At 44.6% G+C, this 26,003-nt stretch overlaps 1 protein-coding gene across 1 annotated transcript; it reads left to right on the top strand.

Annotated features, from left to right (window-relative positions):
• The first annotated feature begins 6,672 nt into the window (after window positions 1-6,672).
• On the top strand, window positions 6,673-14,732 carry LOC140077968 (cytochrome P450 2G1-like). Its single transcript, XM_072125662.1, has 9 exons — window positions 6,673-6,879; window positions 7,494-7,656; window positions 8,904-9,053; window positions 9,138-9,298; window positions 10,089-10,265; window positions 10,562-10,703; window positions 11,169-11,356; window positions 12,393-12,534; window positions 14,418-14,732. The coding sequence occupies exons 1-9, from the start codon at window positions 6,700-6,702 to the stop codon at window positions 14,600-14,602; spliced, it is 1,488 nt and encodes a 495-aa protein (XP_071981763.1). The 5' UTR covers window positions 6,673-6,699; the 3' UTR covers window positions 14,603-14,732.
• Window positions 14,733-26,003: the final 11,271 nt, after the last annotated feature.

Raw genomic sequence — 26,003 nt, 5'->3', positions numbered from 1 at the left:
TGTTGAAGCTTTCCTATCTCTAAGTGCCCTGGCTAACTGTCTCCCTGGCTTATTTCCCCATTCGTATAACGAGCGGGAGCGTAGAAGTTTGAGCCTCTGTTGTTTGACTTCTAAATGGGCATTAATCTCCTGACGGGTTTGGGTTAATTGTCTAAGGGTAGATTCCTGAAGAGTCTGTTTGTGCTGAGCCTCTAGGTTTTGTAGTTTAGTGAACAGAGATTGCAATTTGAAGCCGCCTCTTTTTTTAGTCTGGATCCATGTTTCATAAGAATTGGTTTTTAACATTGGTTTTTAACATTTCCCATTTGACTGTTTCAGGGGTGGAATCTCCAGAGTGGTTTGCTCTATAGTTTTGAATATAATCCTTCATTTCAGTTATACATAGGGAGTCATGGAGAAGGGATTCATTCAACCTCCAATTGAAAGGCCTATGCTGGGCTGGAGATATTGAGAGTGTGCATGACACTGGTGCGTGGTCTGACATGAACATTGCACCGATCTTTGTGTCAATTACTGAAGAAGATTGTGCTGGATGAAAATGTAGTCAAGTCTGCTGTACGTGTTATGCACCGGAGAGAAGAAAAAATAGTCTCTAACCTCTGGGTGCTGAATTCTCCAGGCGTCACAGAGCTGTAGTGAATGTAGGTCTTTCCTAATTCTGTTAATCCTAATGTATGGTACTGATGATTTGCCCGTGGAGGAGTCGATAAGAGGATTCATCACCATATTAAGGTCTCCGCAGAGGATCAAGGATCCCCTAGTGAAGGAGCTTAAGCGGGAAAGAACACAGGTTAGAAAGCTCGTTTGACCAGTGTTAGGAGCGTACACATTTGCTACAGTGTAGATAGATCCCTGAATGTTGCATCTAATAAAAATGTATCTGCCTCCCTCGTCTTTCTCAACCTCTGGGACCTCGCACTGAGCATCCTTATGTATGAAAATGGATGCTCCTTTTGACTTTCCTTGTGGGTTTGTACTATGATATACAGTGGGGTAGTATCTGTTGTTTATCTTGGGTTCATGACCAGTTTTAACCCCTTAACGCTCTGCGCCGTAGCTCTACGGCGCAGAGGTATAAGGGATGTATGAAGAGGGCTCACGGGCTGAGTCCTCTTCATACAAAGGTGGGGGTTTTTGCATTTTGCACAAAACCCCCACCGCTAATAACCGCAGTCGGTGCTTGCACCGATCGCGGCTATTAACCCTCCCAAGCGACTTTGCCGGCGGCATTTAAAAGACGGCGGCGCGCGGGCGGCGCCATCTTTATTACGATCGCCGTGCCCCCGAACGTCATCGGGGGGGCGGCGATCGGTTACCATGGTAGCCTCGGGTCTTCTTTTGACACGAGGCCACATGGCTTATGCAGGTTCGTTACAATGAGCCACTGGCTCATTGTAATGTATGACCTGCAAAAATGCCATATATTGCAATACTGTAGTATTGCAGTATATGGTAGGAGCGATCTGACCATCTAGGGTTAATGTACCCTAGATGGTCTAAAAAATAGTGGGAAAAAAAAGAAAAAAAAAGTTTAAAAAATAAAAAAAATTAATAAAATATAAAAAATTCTAATCACCCCCCTTTCCCTAGAACTGATATAAAACACAATGAACAGTAAAAATCACAAACATATTAGGTATCACCGCGTCTAAAAATGCCCGATCTATCAAAATATAAAAACGGTTACGGGCGGCGGTGACCTCCGAGGCGGGAAATGGTGCCCAAATGTCGACTTTTACACCTTTTTACATAACATAAAAAATGAAATAAAAAATGATCAAAATGTCGCACAGACCTCAAAATGGTAGCAATGAAAACGTCGCCTCATTTTGCAAAAAATTACCCCTCACACATCTCCGTGCGCCAAAGTATGAAAAAGTTGGCAAATTTTTTTTTTCTTTTTTGTACACATTCGTTTAATTTATTAAAACACAATAAAACCTATATAAATTTGGTATCACAGCGATCGCACCGAACCAAAGAATAAAGTAGGCGTGTTATTTGGAGCGAAGAGTGAAAGTCGTAAAAACTGAGCCCACAAGAACGTGACGCGGTTTGTTAAAATAAATAACATTACGGGAAAGTAAAATTTGTTACGCACAAAATAAGCCCTCACACAGCTCTGTACACGTAAAAATGAAAAAGTTATGGATTTTTGAAGTTGGAGAGCGAGAAATGAGCCGAAAAACCCAGCGTCCTTAAGGGGTTAAAGTGCGTCTCTTGGATGCATAAGACATGCGCTTTGAGTTTATGAAAGGAATACAATGGGGCACATTTACTTACCCGGTCCAGTCGCAATCCAGCGGCGGGTTCTCCGACGCTGATTCGGGTTCTGCCTCGATTCACTAAGGTCCGTGCGCCGATATTCACCAGGTGTCGCTGCTGCACCGAGGTCCGCTGGAGTTCACCTGCTTTTTTCTGGTGTATGTGAGTGCACAACGCAAAGAGGAAATATTCGGGAAAAACCCGACGGATTCACGGCTGCGGACCCTTAGTAAATGTGCCCCAATGTCTGTGAGCACTTTTCGGGTAAATTTAGACCTTTGGCATTAAAAGATACAATCGTTAATTGGGACATATTGCTTGAATTACACCAAGGTAATTTCCTTATTGATGAGTCGAGACTCACTCCTGCCCTAGGGTGTGGAGGGAGTGGGGGGGGACGTTCAGGAGAGACCGGTAGAGGGGAAGATAGGGGGTGGGGTTTGCACTGACCTTGGGGGAAAGGATATGTGTAAAAACGTTAAGAGTCCTTGTTGAGGACTCTACTAAAAACAATTTATGCCTGTAGGCAAGTGCCAACTGTGAGACCTTATCACAGCTGAACCTATTGGGGGAACTGTAGGAACTCAGCTAACAATGACTATAGAGTACACCTCGGGTAGAGATGCTCTAGATGTTGGAAGAAGTCAAGAGTTAGTTGGAATGTGGCGTCGTTACCGGGCCAACGGTATTTCTGATTGTATTTAGGATTGTTTTATTTATTTACGGGACATTATTGAAGGCAGTAAGTGTGTGGGAAAATCAGGGAGATTTAGTAGTGGGCGAGCTTATAACCCCTCAATATGGCGGGTTAATGAACAGCAGTGTTCAAGCAACGACCTAAGGAACAATGAGGGGAATATGAGGTCGCGCTCAAGGTCCTGGGTAGGACATTTATCTAGGTTAAAGAGATATATAAAGATGTATAGCAAAACCCATTTCAAAAACATTAATACAGAATATTCGGATAGCAGTTGTCAGTTAACAGTCCTCCTGATTTCCTACTGCTGACGGGTAACCCTTTTACAGGGCAGTTTTGGAAGCAGTAATGCTATTAGAGTAGTTCATGGGGAAATCAGTGGGATTTCGTAATAGGCGAGCTCATAACCCCTCAATATGGTGAGTTAGCGAACAGCAGGGTTCAAGTATCAACCAAAAGAACTATAAGAGGGTTATGTGGTCGCGTTCAAGGTCATGTGTAAAACATTTATCTAAATTAGCGAGATAAATATAGATGTACAACAAAACACATGTCAAAGACGTTAAAGCAGGTTATACTCAATCTGATATCAGATGTCGGCTGTCAGTCCTCTTGTTCTCTTTCTGCTGGCGGTTGTTAGGATCAGTGGATTCTCTGGACCACCGCGGGAGATGTAACTAGCCAACACCTGGAACCGGAGCCTAGCGGCACCTGGTATTCACCAGAGCCCGCCGCAAAGCGGGTTGGACTTGCTGCGGCAGGATACCACTAGGTCGTTCCCAGGTGTGACTAGCCCACGGTGGCAGCCGAGGTCGAGGTACCTTAGCGGATGACAATCTCGTAGACAGGTCCAGGCACAGGGTCAGGGCAGGCGGCAGAGATGCAACGTCAGGTCCAAGTCCGGGGTCAGCAACAGGAGGTCCAGGCAGGTGGGAACGGGAACACAGGCACACAGAACACAGCAACACGGAGGAACTCAGGTAACACGGCAACACAGGACTCAGGAGAGGGAACACACAGGAATACACAGGAATACACAGGAACACAGGAATATGCAGGAATACACAGGAACGCAGGAATACACAGGAACGCAGGAATACTCGCTTGGAAGCTTTCTCTAAGGCTATGAGGCACAAAGATCCGGCAGGGGACACAGGAAGAGGCAGGATTCTTAAAGGTGAGGTTCAGCCAATGCACCAAGTGCGCTGGCCCTTTAAATTTTCGGCAGGAGCCGCGCGCGCGCCCTAGGAGGCGGGGACGCGTGCGCACGGCAGTCCGGGGAAGAGCAGGAGCCGGGAGAGGTGAGTGCAGAGACCGGCCTGCAGCGGGGGCAAACGGGGGTGCACGGATGCACCCCGTGATCCGAGACAGGGATCGCGGGAGCACCCGTGACAGCGGGTTTCCCCGGAACCTTTTTCGTTGCGGACGAGGAGTGCCGATGGAAGGAGACGGTTCGGGCCCCCAGGAGGGGGTGTTTGTTGTACGTTGCGTTTGAAAAGGAGGCGGGTTATTCCAGTCGGGAATTCGAACATCTGGTAAATCCAAGGAGCGGAGAAACTCGTGTAGTTCATCGTGGCGAGAGAGAGTCACTGTCTTGCTTCCTGTTTTTGCATGTAGGGCAAATGGAAAGCCCCAACGATAAGAAATTTTTCTTTCTTGTAGAAGGGATAACAGTGGGCGCAAGATGGCTCTTTGTCGAAGGGTTCGGCGGGAAAGATCAGGGAACAGCGTTATCGTGGCTCCATCGAAGTCCAGGTCTCCTTTAGCCCTGGCTTTCTGCATTATCAATTCTTTGGTTGCGTAATGGTGGATTCTGCAGATCACGTCTCTGGGACGGGTTGGGTCAGCTCGGTCCATTTCTATGGGTGTATCAGCTGGTCGACCCAATAAGATATTTGAGATGCCAGTTAAGATGGGTAATAATTCAGGCGTCTGTGTAGCTTCAGGAAGTCCCCTGACCCTTATATTATTTCGCCTATTCCTGTTTTCCAGATCATCAATCTGCATTGACAGCTGCTGTTGGTACATAGAGTGCTCTGTCACCCTCTTCTGGGCGCTTTGCATAGTAGATGACATTTCATACTTAAAAGTTTCAAGATCGTTCAATCTATCTTTTATTGTGGAAATCTCAGAATGTACTTGTAAATCTGTAAATCTTGACGCCAAGCGCCCATAAGATCTGTAGCTAGGGTGTCCATATCTCTTTTGGACGGTAAAAGAGCTAAGAGCGCCTGTAGTTCTGGATAGGCTCTGAGTGTGTTAGCAGCTTCTTCTGGATGTGGAAGATCTGACCTGCTGGTACCAGTGGCAGAAGGAGTGTGTTGGGGATCAGGTTGAGAATCCTGAGTGAATAGGGATCTCTTGGAGGGGGGGCTAGGGATATTCCCCTCACTGTTTACATCTGTCCCCTTTCCCTTAGGGGTGGCCAGCGGGGCTTGCGCTTCCCTATGTTTATGCGGGGGCGCCATATTGGCTCTATCCGCAGAGGAGGCCTGTTCCCTGTCCCTAAGATCCTCTGAAGGGGCTGCTCTGGTGGGTTGTGGGTTGGCTACTTACCAGAGGCTTCCGGGGTTGCAGGGTGTCTGTACCTGTGGACCTGGACCTGATCTGTGCCCTGCGTCCTCTATTCTCCTTATTTCCCCGCTCTCCTATCTGCCTCGGGGACGAGTCAGCAGCAGTGTGGTGCGCCCTGCAAGATGGCGGCGCCCGCGATCCGAGACAGCGGGAAGCGCTGCCTGTGGATGGGGATCGGGCTTGCAGCGGTGTAAAGAAGTCTCCGCACTCTGAGTAGGTCCCTTCTTTTCTGGGGGTCTCTTCCGATCTGATTGCCCCATTAATTTGGGTGCTGGTCATCCCTTTTCCGTTGGCCTGCTGCGGAGCTCACTTTAGGTGCGTGCAGCTCCTAGCATGGCAGGACACGCCCCCCCCCCCCCTTCCAGACGTGTTTGCTCTGTTAATAGCAATGATGCCATCACTGTGCCATATTTTTCGGACTATAAAGCGCACAAAAAATCCTTTGATTTTCTCAGAAATCAAAGGTGCGCCTTATAGTCCAGTGCGCCTTATATATGAACTGTACTGACAGACAACAGCTGCCTTGAACTGTGCACAGGTCTGCCACCTGCTGGTCATTCATCCTTATAATCAGGTGTGCCTTATAGTCCAGTGCGCCTTATATATGAACCTAGACGTTTTAGCAGGCATTTATTGATGGTGCGCCTTATACTCCGGTGCGCCTTATAGTCCGAAAAATACTGTATATTCCTCCACTGAGATGACGTCTCACCACAACACTAGTCATACTAGATGCAACTGCAACCAACCGCCTACAGCCAAACAAGGTGATGATCACATGACCTACCCAGACTGGTGCAGGACATGTGATGTGGACATGTGACCAGCGGCCATCTTCTGTCCTGTGTCTGCTTGGTGCAGAGAAAGTCAAAGGACTGATTAATGGGCCAGTAGCATCTTAATTCTTCATTACACTGCATGTCAGCAACATTTTTCTGCTAACAGGAGCTAAATTTTGAATAATATCATCTTATATTTTAAAGAACCATTTGTATATTAATTATATTTATTCATGGAATACCTCTTTAAGCAATACAAGTGTAATTCAGGACACTATATATGACCAGCCTGAGCCCAAAGATCACATGTCGGAAGAGTGATGATTACATGGTCATATTTAAATACAGGGGTCATAGTACAGATTGTAGTCACTGGGGCACAGGATGGCTCTGAACATAGCAGCAACGCTTCTCCTCGCTACTGGAGCCGCTCTAATAATCTATCTTCTAAAATGGTGGAATGGGGTCAAGCAAAAGAACTTTCCACCAGGACCTACTCCCCTACCCATCCTGGGGAATTTCCTACAGCTCAGCACATCTGAAATACCACGGTCTTTGATAAAGGTATGTACACTTTATAGTGGTGTAACAGATTATTAGGACAAGTCCAAGAGGCCATAAATCTAATTAGATTTACCTTCCTCTAGATCAAAACCAGAGAATTAAAAATTGGACTTGAAGGACCATTGTCTTTATCTGACCTAATCTACTATAATTATATAAAAAAATAGTTTGCAAATCATTCAAAATTCAACTAGTATAAGCTCCACCAAATTCTTCGAAAGATATGATTTGGGTCCGAAATGAATTTGGATGACCCAAGGTTTCTCCAGTTGGTCTTGAAATCGGTAAACATCTCTCAAAAGTCCTCAAAAGCACCTAATTTTGCTCGTTTTCAACAACTTCTTTTATGATAAACCCTAAATTCTGATAAAATGAACACACTTAGAGAAAGTTTTTTTTTTTAGAAATCAGGGTTTCAATGGACTCGAGGAAGTTATATACCGATTTTCAGGACATTTGAACAACATAAGTTTATCCAAAGTGAATCCGAAAAAAACATGTTCCGTTTTGGTGCTAGAAACTTGGCAGATTCTTACCAACAGATGTTCTCTTCTCTAGTTATATATAATTACATATAGTTATAGTTACTTATAATTGTTTCTATACCTTTGTAGCTGAGTAAGAAGTATGGACCTGTCTACACTATATACTTGTCAAACATTCGTACAATAGTCCTGATCGGGTACGATGCTGTGAAGGAAGCCTTGGTGGACCGTAGTGATGCATTTAGTGATAGAGGAGACACAGGATCAGCAGATTTTTTTACACAGGATTTTGGTAAGACGCTTCATGTTTCGTAATGTGACTTTTTCTGTAGTAAACATTTCTGGGGGGGACATTATACAAAGTGTAAAATGCTTTAGAAGTCTATTTCTGTTACAACTTATATAACCTTCGTTGTCAGGTTGTGCTGACTAGTTGTAGGACCTTTAAAAAAAAAAAGAAAGAAATCTACTCCTCTCGTAGTAACGGTGCCCCTCTTTTTCTTGGCTCTGAAGGGTTCTGTAGCTAATTGCTATTTATTTAAGTTAACCTGAACTTTAGAACCAAATATAGTACATGGAAGAAGTGATATTGTTTATGGAAAATGTCCAATAATTGTCGGATCCAAACAACTGGAGACAGCAGTTCCACCTCACAGATCATAGGTCCATCCAAGTCTAAATATTCATCCCAAGAGTCATAAAAACATTACAGTTCACGGCACTTTCCACTACCCGCCACCACTTTCCCTTGTTTTTCCTTCCACTTCTCGCCTAAATCTCAGCCCCAAATTGGTAAGTCCACTTACACTGTTAAAGCATTGGGTTTCCATGAGTGACTTGGCCATGGTTATCACAATGGATTCACCATCACTTAGACAGGATAGCTAAGTTCTGTAAAACTTGGCAACCAAGACAGTAAAACCTAATGACCACTTTTATGTGACAACCAAAGGAGGCAGATGTAACCCAGTAATCCCAGTTGCAAAGAGCTTATCTACTGTAACAGACCATAAAATGAGATCTTCTCTGTCAAACAACTTAATATCCTTGGGTTCTGTGATATACTGGATGGGCTCAGGAAGAAGCACTGCTTTGGCAGCCGTAGCCAGGAGTTTCTTAGATGTTCTTCAAATGTTTGTGGATATTGAGTGCTTGATATCTAAAATTCACATCAGATTCAGAAAGGTAGAGCTTAGAACATGATGCAGAGAGGTCTTTTCCTCCAATGTACTCTTGCCACTTCAGTTTCAAGCCATGAGAAAACAATTCTAATATACCTTGCTATTAAACCTGATTAGTACTAGGCCTTGGTCCCCATGGAACCCAAAAAGCAGGAGGCGTGGGGACACTAGTACTGTACAAAGGTTGTAAATATGGGTGGTAGATGTCTTGTTTGACCATTATAACCATTATGGATCTCGAAAGTGTTATCGAAAAGCAAACCCCTAAAACTTACGACAGCTTAAGCTAATATTATGGTGTCCACAAAAAAAAAATTATGATGAATATTTAAATCCCTTTAACTGCTTGAACTAACAGGAGTCATAGCAAGTAGTGGAGAAAGATGGAAAACCCTTCGTCGATTTTCACTGACAACTTTGAGAAATTTTGGAATGGGAAAGAGAAGCGTTGAAGAAAGAATCCAAGAAGAAGCTCGGTTCCTCACTGAGAAATTTATGAAGGATAAAGGTTGGTTGTCTGAAATATCCCAGTGTTTATATTATAACGTGTATTAGTCAAAATGTCTGACCCTCTCTTTGTATTAAATGACAGATGCTCCAATTAACCCAACATATATTATGCGACTCGCTGTTTCCAATGTCATCTGCTCCATCGTGTTTGGTGAAAGATTTGACTATGATGATCAAAAATTCTTGACTCTCTTGACATATCTCCAGGATATCTTTCAGTTATTCAACAACCCCTCTGGCCAGGTAAGTATGCTATTATATCTAGAATCTATAAGGGTGCAACAAAATGAAGAAAGATTTACAAAAATTATACTGTTTCACTATTTTTAACAACTTTGGTTGCATATAAATTATCTGGTGTCCATGATATGTGTCTAGCCATGTGTATGCAGAATATAGTAATGTATTGGCAGGCCAAAGTCTAAGACTACATTCACACAAACGTATGGGGGCCGTATATATGGCCAACGTACATGTGATGTATATATGGAGGACGGTGCACTACGGGAGCAGTGTGGATGGGAGCATGTCCTATCTTTCTCCGCAATACGGCACCATGCGCAATGTTCCTCTATGGAGAGGGGCGGGGGGAGCAGCACTCAGCTCCTCCTCCTCTCCCCGGCACCGACGTGTGCCCGCCGTGCTACAGTACGGTGGGCAGATGTTAATGTGAATGTAGCCTATGACTGTATGCAGTCTTGGCAAGGAATTGAAACAGCAGAGCCAAAAGTTGAGTAGGGTCAAGTTGTACACAAAAACCAAGAACCCTATTTCCAATTTGCCATGGAGCACATGACCTTTCTATTATTTCTATATATACAAATTACCATGATTGCTCTTTGATCCCTGTATTGGATGGAAGTTGTAAGCTCCAGCTGATACAGAGACACAGAGTTAACCGTTTTCAGCTTGAAACCCCCCAAAAAGCTGATCATTGTGGTGGAGATAAGAAGTGGATTTATTTGGATACTTATAATTCTTTAAATGCATTGAAACAATTCTGATCCAATACTTGTTTTTACATTTCCTTTAGCTTTTCAACATGTTCCCAACCATAATGGCCTACATTCCTGGTCCTCACCAGAAAATCTTCAAAATTACGGACAACTTGAAGCAGGTTATTAGGGATGTGATGAAAACCCATCAAGCCAGCCTCGATGAGAACTGCCCTCGTGACTTCATAGATTGCTTCCTCATGAGAATGAAAGAGGTGAGTGTGGGATTCTCAGGTTTGAGATACTAAAAGTTTGATTCAGGTGTCCATGTGTTCCCAACGAGGGGTATGTCCAAACGCCAGGTCCTCTCTAACATTGCTCATCCCTAATAAGAGCCAATGTTCACCTTGTAAAATGAAATGTCAAAAGCAATCATTTTGTTGATTTCCATAGGTAACGTAATAAGAAAGTGAACTTTTTAATTTGTGTTTACTAAGGAATTTTAGATTTTCAGAAAATTGAGCTTTCACAATTTTTGATCATTAAAATATAATAAAATTCTAATTTTCAGGAAAAAAAGAACCCAGACACAGAATTTCACGATGATAACCTAGAGGCTACTATTATAGATTTATTCTTTGCCGGAACAGAGACAACAAGTTTGACACTGAGATATGCGTTTCTTGTTCTCTTAAAATATCCCGAAATACAAGGTAATACGTCTGAGGCATTTTTGCAACATATTATTTTATTATTTATGTATGGCAAAAAATTGCCCACTTCAATCCTTATCCTGAAACCATAATTCGTGTAGATTTACATAATTCTGATAATTCTTTTGTTAGTGGAGTATGATAGGAGGAAGGTGAGAGGAGGACTATCTAGAGGGGCTTATTTGGAAATATGGCAGCAAATTAATTTTAATTCCACATTTATGAAAAACCTAAGCACTCTGGGTAACTGTGATGGCTGTGTTTAGAAAAAGTGACACAACGTCCAAGCACGCAAGTGGCACATATAAAATGCATATTTCTTCCCCTACAAAATCCTGTTAATGTTCTTTATGCTAAATACTGTTGTTAGACTTTAATAAGCCATGACCTTCCATTCTTAATATGACTGACCTGTCGTTGCACCACAGATACAGTTAAAATTTGATACCTTTGTTTTTATTTCAGAGAAGATCCACAAGGAGATTGACAATGTGATTGGCAGAGATCGCTTTCCATCAATAGAAGACAAGAGTAAAATGCCATATACAGACGCCGTGATCCACGAGACCCAGAGAATTGCTGATATTCTCCCCACAGGATTGCCCCATGCTACTAGCAAAGACACAAACTTCAGAGGATATCACATTCCTAAGGTGTTGTGTGTTAGTTTTGTCAATCTCCTAGTACAGCCATGGCCAAAAGTTTTGAGAATGATACAAATATTATATTTTCACATTGCCCTCTGGTTTCTTTGCTGCCCTCCTTGACACCAGGCCTTGTCCTAAGTGTGTACGCAGTCTCACAGTGATTGCAGATGCCCTCACACCTGCCTGCTGCCATTCCTGAGCAAGCTCTGCACTGCTGGGAGGCCCATCCCCAAGCTGAGACACTTTTAAGAGACGGTCCTGGCGCTTGCTGGTCCTTCTTGGACTCCCTTCTTGGGCGCCAATTTGGCAACAATTGAACCTCTCTCCTTGAATTCATTGATGATGCAATAGATTGCTGACTGAGGTGCAATCTTTCTAGCTGTGATACTCTTCCCTGTTAGGCCAGTTTTGTGCAGTGCAATGATGACTGCACGTGTTTCTTTAGAGATAACCATGGTTAACAGAAGAGAAACAATGATGCCAAGCACCAGCCTCCTTGTAAAGTGTCCAGGGGTGTAATTCTTACTTAATCATGACAGATTGATCTCCAGCCCTGTCCTCATCAGCACCCGCACCTGTGTTACTGGAGACATCACTGACACCATGTTACCTGCTCCTTTTAAGGCGCCTGCAATGAAGTTGAAATGTGTTTTGGGGGAAAAAGTTCATTTTCTAGGCAAATACTGACTTTGCAATTAATTAGTGTTAAGCTGATCTCTCTTTATAACATTCTGGAGTATATGCAAATTACCATTATAAAACCTGATGCAGAAGACTTTGTAAAAATTAACATTTGTATCACTCTCAAAACTTATGGCCATGACTGTATGTGTCTACTTCTTAAGATTTATAAACTTTAAAGTACCCATAACTCTAATCCTTACTGCATGGTATCCGCAAAGGATAAAGATTCAAGCAGTGTCACATGACATACTAGATGTACTGATCTTCTGAACATCTTGGTTTTAGACAATTATGATTTTGGCCTTAATTATAACACTCTACACTACTATATCTTCATGTTTAATATATTCATGTCTAGGGCACCATGGTGTTTCCAGTTTTGTCCTCTGTCTTGAAAGATCCCAAACAATTCAAGAATCCAGAAGAGTTTGATCCTGGACACTTTCTTGACGACAAAGGTTGCTTCAAGAAAAGTGAAGCATTTATGGCATTCTCTACAGGTAAGAGATAAGAACTGAGCAAAAATTTGTGGCTATCGGTAAAACTATTCTTTCTGAAGTGAAGCCTCCCACTAGTTTGAAGTATTATTTGCTATATGAAATTTTTTGAGGTCTTTCTATATTATGTTTTCATGTGTTAGGTAGGTCTAGGCTAAGATCTAGGTAAAAACATTACTTGGTAGGATTCATTGGGGCACATTTACTAAGGGTCCGCAGCCGCGAATCTGTCGGGTTTTTCCCAAATATTTCCGCTTTGCGCTGTATTTCACGGGATTGTGGCGCACGCGATCGATTTTTGGAGCCCATTTACTTACCTGGTCCAGTCGCGATCCAGCGGCGGGTTCTCCGATGCTGATTCGGGTTCTGCCGGGATTCACGAAGTTCACCTGCTTTTTTCTGGTGTATGTGAGTGCTTGATCTTGCGACACAAATGGCTTTTTAAATTCCGTGTTTTTTCCGAATCCTTCGGGTTGTCCGGTGGCCACGCCCCCCGATTTGTGTCGCGTGAAAGTCGGCGCGATTGCGGCAAAAATCGATCGTGTGCGCCACAATCCCGGGAAAAACCCAACTCATTCGCGGCTGCGGACCCTTAGTAAATGTGCCCCATTGTCTTCTCACCTGATTCAGCTATGTCCTTCCTCAGTTCACACATTGCTTCTACATTTCCAGATTTGTGTGTCTCAAGATAATTAACCTTTCAGGATACTATCATTTCTTAAAGGGAACCTGTCAGCTAAACTACCCACACTAAATAAACATATTTTTAAAGATTGCTTGTATCCAGCAGTACAACTATCCCTATATTGCTATTCAAAGCGCCGGAAAAGTTCCTCAATCCATTTGTATGAAGTTGTCTCACATCTATGCATATTTATGATCTTCTACCTCAGACTCACCTCCAGCTTTCTGGAGCCTCATCTCCAACTGTATCAATAGTCTATGTAACCTTTCAGGCATGGAAAGGAACAATATAGGGATAGTTGTACTGCTGTATGATAGCGGTTCACAAAATATGTTTAGTTATTGGGGGTCATTTACTAAGGGCCCGATTCGCGTTTTCCCGACGTGTTACCCAAATATTTCCGATTTGCGCCGATTGTACCTGAATTGCCCCGGGTTTTTGGCGCACGCGATCGGATTGTGGCGCATCGGCGCCGGCATGCGCACAACGGAAATCGGGGGGCGTGGCCGAACGAAAACCCGACGTATTCGGAAAAACCGCCGCATTTAAAAACCGAAAAAGTGTCGCTCAGGAAGCGCTTACCTTCACCTGGTCCGAGGTGGTGCATTCCGGCGCGTTGAGATGATTTTCAGCGCAGCAGCGCCACCTGGTGGACGGCGGAGGAACTACCTTCACAAATCCCGGCCGGACCCGAATCCAGAGCAGAGAATGCGCCGCTGGATCGCGAATGGGCCGGGTAAGTAAATGTGCCCCATTGTGTTAGTTTAAGTAAAATGTTACCGTTAATATTGTGTCCATATTGGTATCCTGTTGGTGTCCTGTATATGTTTTTCTCAGTGACACGCTGTAACAGATGCTAAATAATGGGATCATTTGTAGCAATAGGCCCCATTATACATTGATGAACACACCACATCCACATCAGACAAAAAGCTAAGGATTTGTAAATCTGAAGATATTTCAAATTCACTTGTGACCTGTGTTGGCAATAAGTATTCAACTTTCCTGCAGCACTTCAAGAGGCAGAGTAAAGAATTACAGTGTCCCTTGGTAGATTGCTTATAGCCCTGGCTAATAGAAGGGGGTACTGATGAAGGGATCTGTCCATCCACTCATTACAAGAAGTGGCTAAATGGGAGAAAATGGACAACTCCTTTAAGTCTACAGTTGAGTTCCATTCTATTTTCATTCTACTTCTTAGGCAAACGTGTATGCGTGGGAGAAGGCATGGCCCGCATGGAGCTCTTCCTTTTCCTAACCACCATACTGCAGAAGTTCACCTTGGAGCCGACCGTAGACAGAAAGACTTTAAGCATAAAACCAGAACCCAACACCAATGCATCAAGACCCCATACTTACCAGATGAAAGTCATCCCTCGTCTCTGAATTAGAGAAACATCTACCATACATGGATCCTACTTTTGATGATTTAGAACTTATCAAATAATTTCTAGTGTTAATCATGAATGTAAACAATAGATTAAAACAACTATATAAAAAAAAACATTGGTCTGTATTGTGTCTCTTGTCTTGTAACATTTACCTTTTAGGTTTGCTGGTATAATTTAGAATTTATTCTTCCATTGATGAAGGAACATCCTGGCCCAGATGCAACGAGATAGACCCCAAACATTTTACCGCCAACTGTGTATTATAAGAATAGTAGAAAGTTTTTATTGTGGAATCTGATTTTCTTTCCCAGGATAAATTGTTTCTCATTTACTCCAAAAGACTTTATTTTGGTGTCATCCATCCAAAAACATCAATCATTAACCCCAGCCTTCGAGCTTTAACAAACTGCTGGGAGGGGGACATGTTCTTTTTGGAGAGCAAAGGCTTTCTCCTTTCAATCCTGTCATTCTTGTTTATTGTCCTCCTCAATGATGGACTCATGAACATTAAAGGGTTTGTACCAGGTTTAAGGCCGCATTCACATGACCGCATGGGGGACATCCCCCATAGACTGCAAAAGCCACACGGAGCTCCATACATGGGGAAGAGGACTTGTCCTTTCTTGACCCGTGTGCATGGCCAGTACACCTTACATTTCTATGTAGAGTGGTCACCCCTCCTCCTCTTTATTTTGCCGGACGTATGCCCATCCGGCTACGACCCGATAGCCATATGTTCGGGTTGATTCAACCTAATTGTTGTCTCCTATTGACAGGATCGCAGTACATGGGATAACAATATGAACAGTAGGGTCTTTCATTGATGGATCGCAGATGTGTGTCCTGATGCTCCATTCAATATTATGAGAGTTTTGGAAAGCACAGAACAGAAATCTGTTAACATAACAGCTTGGAGTCTCAGCAAAACTCACAGGCCTGTTATTCCTCAAGTTAAAAAAAAATCATCATAATTTTCAAAATGTCCTAGTTCTGGTTCCGTACTGCCTGCATCTATTCTGTAGTGACCATCTCGGTGCCTTCACTTGCTTTATAGACTTTACAAATGAATCAGTGCATTATGAATTATCTATGCCAGGGGCATAACTAAAGCGGTAGCGGCTGCTATGGGGCCAGCTTTGTCAGGGGGCCCTGATATCTGGGGTAATGGGTAATGCTGTATGTGTGGTGCGTATATACTGTATGTGTGTGTATGTTCTGTATACTGTACTTTATGTATGTGTGTATTTGCTGAATGTGTGTGTAAATGTTGAGTGCATATGCATTATATGTGTTTGCATAAGTGATGTGCATATGCTGTATGTCTGTATGTATGCCTTGACACACAAGGGGCTAGATTATCAAGTTTTGAGGAACGGACAGCATTGGACTGCAAGTTCTGGAGACTCCCACGTCTGGAGAACATTACTTAAGCAGAACCCAGAGAAAAAGAACGCAACAAGAGGGAAAGTGAGGAGCAAATCCTATGGATGTTGTGGGAGTCTCTTTGACAACTGGAAAGAGAGTGCAGGTAGTTGTGGTAGAGGAGTCTGCATGTGTCGCTTCCCCGCTCAGGTCCCCGGAGTTCACCTACTTCTTCCTGGTGCATGTAAGTGCATTGTCCGTGTATAATCCGCTGTGCTGGGAGTCACTGATATCGTGCACCCGATATATTGCATGTGTCGCTTCCCCGCTTAGGTCCCCGGAGTTCACCCTCTTCTTCCTGGTGCATGTAAGTGCATTGTCCGTGTATAATCCGCTGTGCGGGGAGTCACTAAGATCATGCCCCCGATATCCTGCATGTGTCGCTTCCCCGCTCAGGTCCCCGGAGTTCACCTTCGTCTTCCTGGTGCATATAAGTGCATTGTCCATGTATAATGCGCTGTGCGGGGAGTCACTAAGATCATGCGCTCGATATCCTGCATGTGTCGCTTCCCCGCTCAGGTCCCCGGAGTTCACCTTCTTCTTCCTGGTGCATGTAAGTGCATTGTCCGTGTATAATGCGCTGTGCGGGGAGTCACTAAGATCCCGCGCCCGATATCCTGCATATGTCGCTTCCCCGCTCAGGTCCCCGGAGTTCACCTTCTTCTTCCTGGTACATGTAAGTGCATTGTCTGTGTATAATGCGCTGTGCGGGGAGTCACTAAGATCCTGCGCCCGATATCCTGCATGTGTCGCTTCTCCGCTCAGGTCCCTGAAAATCACCTTCTTCTTCCTAGTGCATGTAAGTGCATTGTCCGTGTATAATGCGCTGTGCGGGGAGTTACTAAGATCGTGCGCTCGATATCCTGCATGTGTCGCGTCCCTGCTCAGGTCCCCGGAGTTCACCTTCTTCTTCCTGGTGCATTTAAGTGCATTGCCCATGTATAATGCGCTGTGCGGGGAGTCACTAAGATCGTGCGCCCGATATTCTGCATGTGTCGTTTCAATGCTCAGGTCCCTGGAAATCACCTTCTTCTTCCTGGTGCATGTAAGTGCATTGTCCGTGTATATTGCGCTGTGCGGGGAGTCACTAAGATCGTGCGCCCGATATCCTGCATGTGTCACTTCCCCGCTCAGGTCCCCGGAGTTCACCTTCTTCTTCCCGGTACATGTAAGTGCATTGTCCGTGTAGAATGTGCTGTGCGGGGAGTCACTAAGATATCCTGCATATGACGCTTCCCCGCTCAGGTCCACCGGAGGGATTCACTAAGTTCGTGCGCTCAATTTCCTGCATATGTCTCTTCCCAGCTCAGGTTCCCTGAGTTCACCTTCTTCCTGGTGCATGTAAGGGCATTGTCCGTGTATAATGCGCTTTGCGGGGAGTCACTAAGATATCCTGCATATGACGCTTCCCCGCTCAGGTCCACCGGAGTTTACCTTCTTCCTGGTGCATGTAAGTTCTTGATCTGGCGACACAATTTGAAAGTTAAATCCCGCACTCAGTCCGAATCAGTCGGATTGTCAGACGGCCGCCCCCCGATTTCTGTCGCATGGAAGCAGCGTAGCCGTGCCACAATCCAATCGCATGTGACACAATCCCCAGTAAAATACCAGTCACAGCCGCTTTAAACCCAAAAACGATGGAAAGTCCACTGAAAGTCCACTGTGCGGCCGCAGACCCTTAGTAAATAAACCCCATTGAATCTTGACCACTAGAATGCTTACTTACTTACTATATACTTAATATAAAATGAGTATAGATAAAACAATGATGAACTTTCTTATGCTAATATTTATGCATCATGGCATTGTCAAATAACAAGGAGATGATGCCGGGTAACAATGTTGCTTCGGGTTAAACTGATATGAGTCATGTGCTCCGTCAGCCAAAAACAAGACTCTTCCTTTAAGTATTTACTAACAAAGAAACAGACCTGCTAGAAGATATGTGCAGTAACTACCTTGCCCTTTATATAGCACTGTCGGGGCCATTAATTTGGGCCCAGGGTGGCGCTGGGAATGTGCTACAATTTTCTGTATGATTTAAGTTTATGGCGCAAGGGATTGATGATTTGGCGGCCAAACCCAAAGATTAAGAACTGTCTCCACATTCATGAAGTGAAATAGAATTCACTAGATTTGCTTTTAGCTTTTCTCTGTTTTTGTGCCAAAAATTGCGTCAGAAAGATAGAAGCGCCAGAAAACGTGTCCGATTCACAAGCGGTGGCACAATTTTGCACCCAAAAACAGAACAAGTAGTGAGTGTCGGGAAAGCATTGATATTGTAGTGCTGTCTTTTCATAAATAAGGCGCAGCAAGGGGGGAAATAAAATGCTCTGCCAGTTTTCTGAGATGGTAGGCAACAAAATGGAAACGCAAAATCAGCAGGAAAGGGTTTGAATTTCATACGATGGGACACCAGCTGCCATCTTGAATCAGTCAATGGGGGTCATTTACTAAGAGCCGATTCGCGTTTTCCCGACGTGTTACCCGAATATTTCCGATTTGCGGCGATTTTCCCTGTATTACCCCAGGATTTTGGAGCACACGATCGGATTGTGGCCGGCATGCACGTGACGGAAATCGGGGGGCGCGGCCGAGCATTTCCCGGGTCAGAGACAGACAGAGACAGACATACAAAGTCAGAGACAGAGACAGATAGACATGGTCAGAGACAGAAAAAGTCAGAGAAAGACACAGTTAGAGACAGACAGAAACAGACAGTCTGAGACAGACACAGTCAGCGAGAGAGACAGAGGCGGTCAGAGTAGAGATGAGCGAGTATACCTGTCCGAGCTTTATGCTCATTCGAGTATTAGCATACTCCAAATGGTTTGTTGCTCGGACGAGTATTTCGCCTGCTCGATAACGAGCTTTCACTTAAGTAAACACAGTGAAGAACAGTGAAATTTAAGGATCATTTAAGTGAAGAACACATTGCAGATGTTTCCGTACATCTGCTAACTTATCAGAAGACATTAGTGCAGAACGGTGTTCTTCACGATAGTATGTGAAGAACAATATGTGTGAAGAACACAATGTAGATGTTTAACACGAGTCATTCTCCTTTTTTAAGTTCCCACGAATATTCCATTGAATAAAAAAAACAAAGAAACAGGACTGACTTCCTTATTTCTCAATAAAATGACACATTTTATTGCAGAGCCTTGGTCCCCTTGAAAAATGCTCGAGTCTCCTATTGACTTCAATGGGGTTCATTATTGGAAACGAGCACTCGAGCATCGGGAAAAGTTCGACTCGAGTAACGAGCACTCGAGAATTTTAGTGCTCGCTCATCTCTAGCTTAGAGCAGAGATTTACTATCCTGGGCAATGCTGGGAGATAAAGTGCAGATTTAGCGATACAACTATTATATCTTACCATACAAATTGTATATTCATTGCTGTTGTGGGTAAGAATATTAAAAATGAATTTGTGAAACAAAAATATTTATTTACTTTGTAGTTTACACAGTAAAATATTTAAACAGTTAAACTTTGTTCAGCCTCGCAACTTGCAGATCAGGTTTTCCAAGTTGTAGAACAGGAAACTAATGGCGCTGGTTCAGAAAAAGAACCTGTATCGATCTCAGTAGCAGCATAACAGGGCTACTTACCAAGCCTGGGATCCAGCTCAGAAAAAATATGAGCTTCATTATTATAATGTGCATAAAATATGATGCAATACAACTCAGCACAGTGACGCTGCTCAGCCTGTTCCCAATAATCAGATAGATACCGGGGAGCTCAGTACCAGCCATGGCAGTCTCTAGGTCATTTGGCCCAAACCTTAGGGAAAACCTTCATATTTGCCCCTCTACCCCAAATAAAGTAAGCAATGTAGAGTAGCCAGAGATGGAACGTAGTCAGCGCATGACAGGGGCAATTAACTAGCAGAACAGGGGTCATTTAAAAGGGAGGGGTTTTGTTTTGGTTAGAGGAAAAGTGCAGAGAGGTGGGCCAAAACGGGTTTTAGAAGTAAACCAAAATACTTACAAAGACTTACCATCTGCTGCCAAACACTGTCCCCTTTAATTTGATATTTCAGCATTTGGGTTACCAGTCTGTCGCAGCAGCAGTGGTAGGAGGGGCCTTGTGGGATGAATTCTCGTGGGCAAGGACCCCAGGATGGGAAGTGGATCTCCAAGAGGGTAGTCCACAGGTCTGGTGGCAAATAATGCATATGAAAGAGTTCCTCCAGCTCACCTAGATCTGGTGGCAAATCACCATGGGCAAGTGGAGATTCTTAGGAAAATTTGAAACAGGAAAATTAACATTGATTGCATGTGTGTGTGTTATTTAAAATAAAGTTAGGCCTCTGTGCCACTTAATTGAGTGTCTTGTGGATTTGGTGGTTAGGTGTAGGGGATGCCCTCTGTCTATGGTGATGGTAGAACCTACTCTCCTCTAGGTGTAGAGGATGCCCCCTGTCTATGGTGATGGTAGAACCCCCTCTCCTCTAGGTGTAGAGGATGCCCCCTGTCTATGGGGATGGTAGAACCTCCTCTCCTATAGGTGTAGAGGACACCCCCTGTCTATGGTGATGGTAGAACCTCCTCTACTCTAGGTGTAGAGGATGCCCCCTGTCTATGGTGATGGTAGAACCTCCTCTCCTCTAGGTGTATAGGATGCCCCCTGTCTATGGTGATTATAGAACCGCCTCTCCTCTAGGTGTAGAGGATGCCTCCTGTCTATGGTGATGGTAGAACCTCCTCTCCTCTAGGTGTAGAGGGTGTCCCCTGTCTATGGTGATGGTAGAACCTCCTCTCCTCTAGGTGTAGAGGATGTCTCCTGTCTATGGTGATGGTAGAACCTTCTCTCCTCTAGGTGTAGAGGATGCCCCCTGTCTATGGTGATGGTAGAATCGCCTCTCCTCTAGGTGTAGAGGATGCCCCCTGTCTATGGTGATGGTAGAACCTCCTCTTCTCTAGGTGTAGAGGATGCCCCCTGTCTATGGTGATGGTAGAATCGCCTCTCCTCTAGGTGTAGAGGATGCCCCCTGTCTATGGTGATGGTAGGACGTCCTCTAGGCGTAGAGGATGCCCCCTGTCTATGGTGATGGTAGAACCACCTCTCCTCTAGGTGTAGAGGATGACCCCTGTCTATGGGGATGGTAGAACCGCTTCTCCTCTAGGCGTAGAGGATGGCCCCTTGTCCTGGTCAAAGGCCTAGGTATTAAAATATCTTTGGAGAGATCCTTATACTGCTCATTCGGGTATTTGTACATTGTAATGAGGTTTCCCCTCAGTCGTCTTTTTTCTAAACTGAATAATTCCAAATTTTGTAATCTGTCATTGTATTCCAGTCCCCCCATTCCCCTAATAATCTTGGTTGCTCTCCTCTTCCCCCGGTTCTACTATGTCGCTTTTATGCACTGGTGCCCAAAACTGTACACAATATTCCATGTGTGGTCTGACCAAGGATTTATATAAGGCCAAAACTATGTCCTTATCGTGAGAATCTATTCCTCTCGATACATCCCATGGTTTTATTTGCCTGCCTCTGGTCACTAAAATTAAGTTTACCATCTACCAATACCCACAGGTATTTTTCAGCTGCAGCTTTACCACATAATTGACTGTTTAGAACATAATTATACTTTTTGTTTTAATTGCCCAAGCGTATAACTTTACATTTACCTACATTAAACCTCATCAACCATTTCTCTGCCCACTCCTCAAGCTTCCACAAATCCCTCTGTAATGCTAAACTATCGACCTCAGTATTTATTACTTTACACAGCTTAGTATCATCTGCAAATATTGAAACTTGACTGTGTAAACCCACTACAAGATCGTTACTAAAAATATTAAAAAGAAGTGGCCCCAATACTGACCCCTGTGGCACTCCACTGGTAGCATCCACCCAATCTGAGAATGTGCCAATAATGACGACCCTCTGTTTTCTATCACTAAGCCAATTACTTACCCAAATACACAGATTTCCCCCTAGTCCCAGCAGTCTCATTTTATGTACATGTCCATGCATAGCGAGGAGCAGGAGCATCTGGACGGGGAGATGATGTCAAAGACAAACAGCTCTCTTCGGCAGAGGTGCTGGAGCCTTGACTTGCTGAAACATCATGTGTGCCACTAGGTGCTGCTGCTGTTGCTGCGCCTGCAGGATGGACCGCATCTGACACCCGTTTCTCCCAGGCCATTGGATGGTGACGCTGCATGTGTTGGCGCAGGGCCGTGGTGCCAAGGTTAGCTCCCTGGCCACGCTTCACTTTCTGCCCGCAGATACGACATATACCCACGCTCGGCTCCTCTGGTGTCTTTACAAAAAACTGCCACACCGCTGAGGTGGTAATTTTACTGCCAACACTCTCGCAAGCTGACACTCTCTTCGCCCGACGATGATGAATCCCCTGCTACACCTGGCTCCCAAGTGCGATCGGCTACATCAACGTCAATTTGCGTTTCCCGGTCACTGCTACTCTCCTCACCGGTGTCAGTATGCACAGCCTGCCTGCTGCAGGAAGCAGCGGAAGTCTGCCCCACCTCTTCACTGCAAAGCAGCTGCTGACTGTCCTCATACACTTCGTCCTCGCTGAATAGTGGCGCTGAGCCCAGACCACCTAGTAGCTCTCTGGCTGCGGGAAAGGAACAGGACAGAGCCTGGTTGAGGACAGGTGAGGGCCGCAGACCTGCTCCTGGGCCATGTCAACTTGTTGATGTATCAGAGGAACCCACGGACTCTTGGCTGGGGTTGTCAGATGTTATATTTGAGGAATTGGATGACCTAGTCAACCATTCAACAACCTTTGGGTTGTTGATCAACACACTGCCACTAGATGACAACGGCAGTTCTGGCCTCAGTCACCCCTGCTGCGACATCCCCTTACTGTGCTGCCACCTCTGCCTGCTCCACCTGCCACCTTTCTGTCTGACATAGTGGTTTATAAACTACGTGGATTTGACACGTGAATCTGGCTGTAAACTAGAGCCCCCAAAAGGTATTGCAATGTGCGTTATACAGATACCCCACAACTGACAGTGTAATTTCAGCAAAAATCACTGTATAAACTACGTGGATTTGACACGTGAATCTGGCTGTAAACTAGAGCCACAATAAGGTATGGCAATGTGCGTTATACAGATACCCCACAACTGACAGCTCACTACTGCAGATGCATGAATGTCAAACAGATTTCTTCCTATTCGATTTTGTCACTAAACAGAACTGCTATTTGGGGTATACAGATCCCCCTTAGAGAACAGCGAGGGATTGCAGCAAGAATCGCGTAGCATTATAGCAGCAGCTGGACGCTACAACATGAAGTGTGAAGTGCTGAGATAGAAAATGGCTGGTTTTATAGGGCTGTGTGACATCACATAAGCCTGCCGCTCGCTGATTGGCTTACGGGTCTGCAGATGTCATCGGGGGTGTTCCTTTCTCCTTCCCAGAGTTCTCTGCCCCATGTAACACGTTGTTCTCGTGCCCATTTAGCAGAAACATGAGGGGAAAAAAACCAACTTCGTTCCCGCGAATCAGCATAAACTTCCGCTTAGTGACGAATTAAACCTTTCCTGAAAGTTAGAATCATTAGAATCGATTCGCCCATCTCTAATGGTGCCACGATCCCACTGGCTGCACACTGTGCAGTGGACTGGAGTCCCTGCATTATATGGAAATATAATGCAAGGATGTTCCCTCTGCCGGACGAACAGCCGCACCGAAACAATATTAACTATCACAGGTCTGGCGCTGCTTGTCTGGCAGAGAGAACATCCCTGCATTATATTTCTGTATCAAGCACTGACTCCCGCCCTCTTCTCTGTCCGCAGCCCGTGGTATCGCGCCACCATAGGACACATATACACGGACTGCACACGATTGTGTGAAAGAGCCCTTACGGAGATGGAGGCACTAAGAGGGTGAGAAATACTGTGTGGATACTGCAATTCTGCAGCACCTTTTGTGCCACTTTCTCTCCTGCAAAGTTTGGGAGGTACGAGTTACAGGAGGCCTCTCACTGGATGAGTTGTACTGGGATCCTGTGTCCCGACCCTTTTTTCCCCATCTATAACTTTCATTCAATGTGTAGCTAAATTTCTCCTATTATGGGGCTCTACTATCTTAGTGTCCTGAGGTTACGGACATATTGAAGCATAAAGATTAGAGATGAGCGAACATACTCGTCCGAGCTTGATGCTCGGTCGAGCATTAGGGTACTCGAAACTGCTCGTTGCACGGACGAATACTTCGCCCGCTCGAGAAGATGGCAGCTCCCGCCGTTTTGCTTTTTGGCGGCCAGAAACAGAGCCAATCACAAGCCAGGAGACTCTGCACTCCACCCAGCATGACGTGGTACCCTTACACGTCGATAGCAGTGGTTGGCTGGCCAGATCAGGTGACCCTGGGATAGACTAGCCGCTGCCCGCGCTGCTCGGATCATTCTGTGTCTGGATGCCGCTAGGGAGAGAGCTGCTGCTGGTCAGGGAAAGCGTTAGGGTGTTCTATTAGCTTACTGTTAGGCAGGAGTGATTCTACAAGAACCCAACAGCCCTTCTTAGGGCTACAATAACGTTATACTTTTTTTTTTTTTTTTGTAGCTAGTACCATATTGTGAGGAATTTGCAGGGGGACTTGCTACCGTTGTGTTTAGCTCTTAGTGACACACATATCCACCTCAAACACCAAAGTGGGAAAATTTATTAGGGGTTTGATTTCAATTAGGCACAGTCTGCCATTTACTTTTTATTTTACGTTTATTTTTTTAATAACTCAGCGTCATCTCATCTGGCATAGTAGTGTGCTTTCATACTTGGCTAGAAAATAGCCATAGGAGAATCCAAACGGCTTAAATACGCCTACAGTAGCGTTATATATATTTGATTTCTGGTTGATCTGCTGGTGGCTGTAGTTGCTGCAGTGCATCTACTAGCAAATTGTGAGCAATTTGTAGTGAGACTTGCGACCGCTGTGTTTTGCGCTTAGTGACGCACATATCCATTGCAAAGACCGAAGTGGAAAAATTTATTAGGGGTTGGATTTCAATTAGGCACAGTCTGCCATTTCCTTTTTTATTTTACGTTTATTTTGTTTAATAACTCAGTGTCATCTCATCTGGCATAGTAGTGTGCTTTCATATTTGGCTAGAAAATAGCCATATGAGAATCCAAACGGCTTACTTACGCCTACAGTAGCGTTATATATATTTGATTTCTGGTTGATCTGCTGGTGGCTGTACTTGCTGCAGTGCATCTACTAGCAAATTGTGAGAAATTTGTAGTGAGACTTGCGACCGCTGTGTTTTGCGCTTAGTGATGCACATATCCATTGCAAAGACCGAAGGGAAAATTTATTAGGGGTTGGATTTCAATTAGGCACAGTCTGCCATTTCCTTTTTTATTTTACGTTTATTTTGTTTAATAACTCAGCGTCATCTCATCTGACATAGTAGTGTGCTTTCATACTTGGCTAGAAAATAGCCATAGCAATAGGATAGCATCGTTTGGTTTTAAAAACTAAAAAACACAAAAAAAACCAAAAAAACACAAAAAAAAGTTAAAAAAAAATTAAAGTTATAACTCTCATTTTCAAAATGTTTAACCCGAGGGCTAGGGGTAGAGGACGAGGGCGGGGACGTGGGCGTCCAACTACTGCAGGGGTCAGAGGCCGTGGTCCTGGGCGGGGTGAGACACCACCTGCTTATGAGGGAGCAGGGGAACGCCGCAGAGCTACACTCCCTAGGTTCATGTCTGAAGTTACTGGGACTCGTGGTAGAGCACTGTTGAGGCCAGAACAGTGCAAACAGGTGATGTCGTGGATTGCCGACAATGCTTCGAGCAATTTGTCCACCAGTCAGTCTTCCACGCAGTCCACCCATGTCACCGAAATCGGCACTCCTCCAGCTCCTGCACCTCAGCCTCCTCCCCCCCAGTCTGCCCCTCCCAGGAAAATTTGCCATTTGAACCGGCATACTCTGAGGAACTGTTTTCTGGACCCTTCCCACACTCACAAACCACTTGT

Source organism: Engystomops pustulosus, chromosome 9 (assembly GCF_040894005.1).
Source record: "Engystomops pustulosus chromosome 9, aEngPut4.maternal, whole genome shotgun sequence".
Classification (NCBI taxonomy): domain Eukaryota; kingdom Metazoa; phylum Chordata; class Amphibia; order Anura; family Leptodactylidae; genus Engystomops; species Engystomops pustulosus.
Note: the sequence above shows the minus strand (reverse complement) of the source record. Positions and strands in the feature narration are given on the sequence as shown.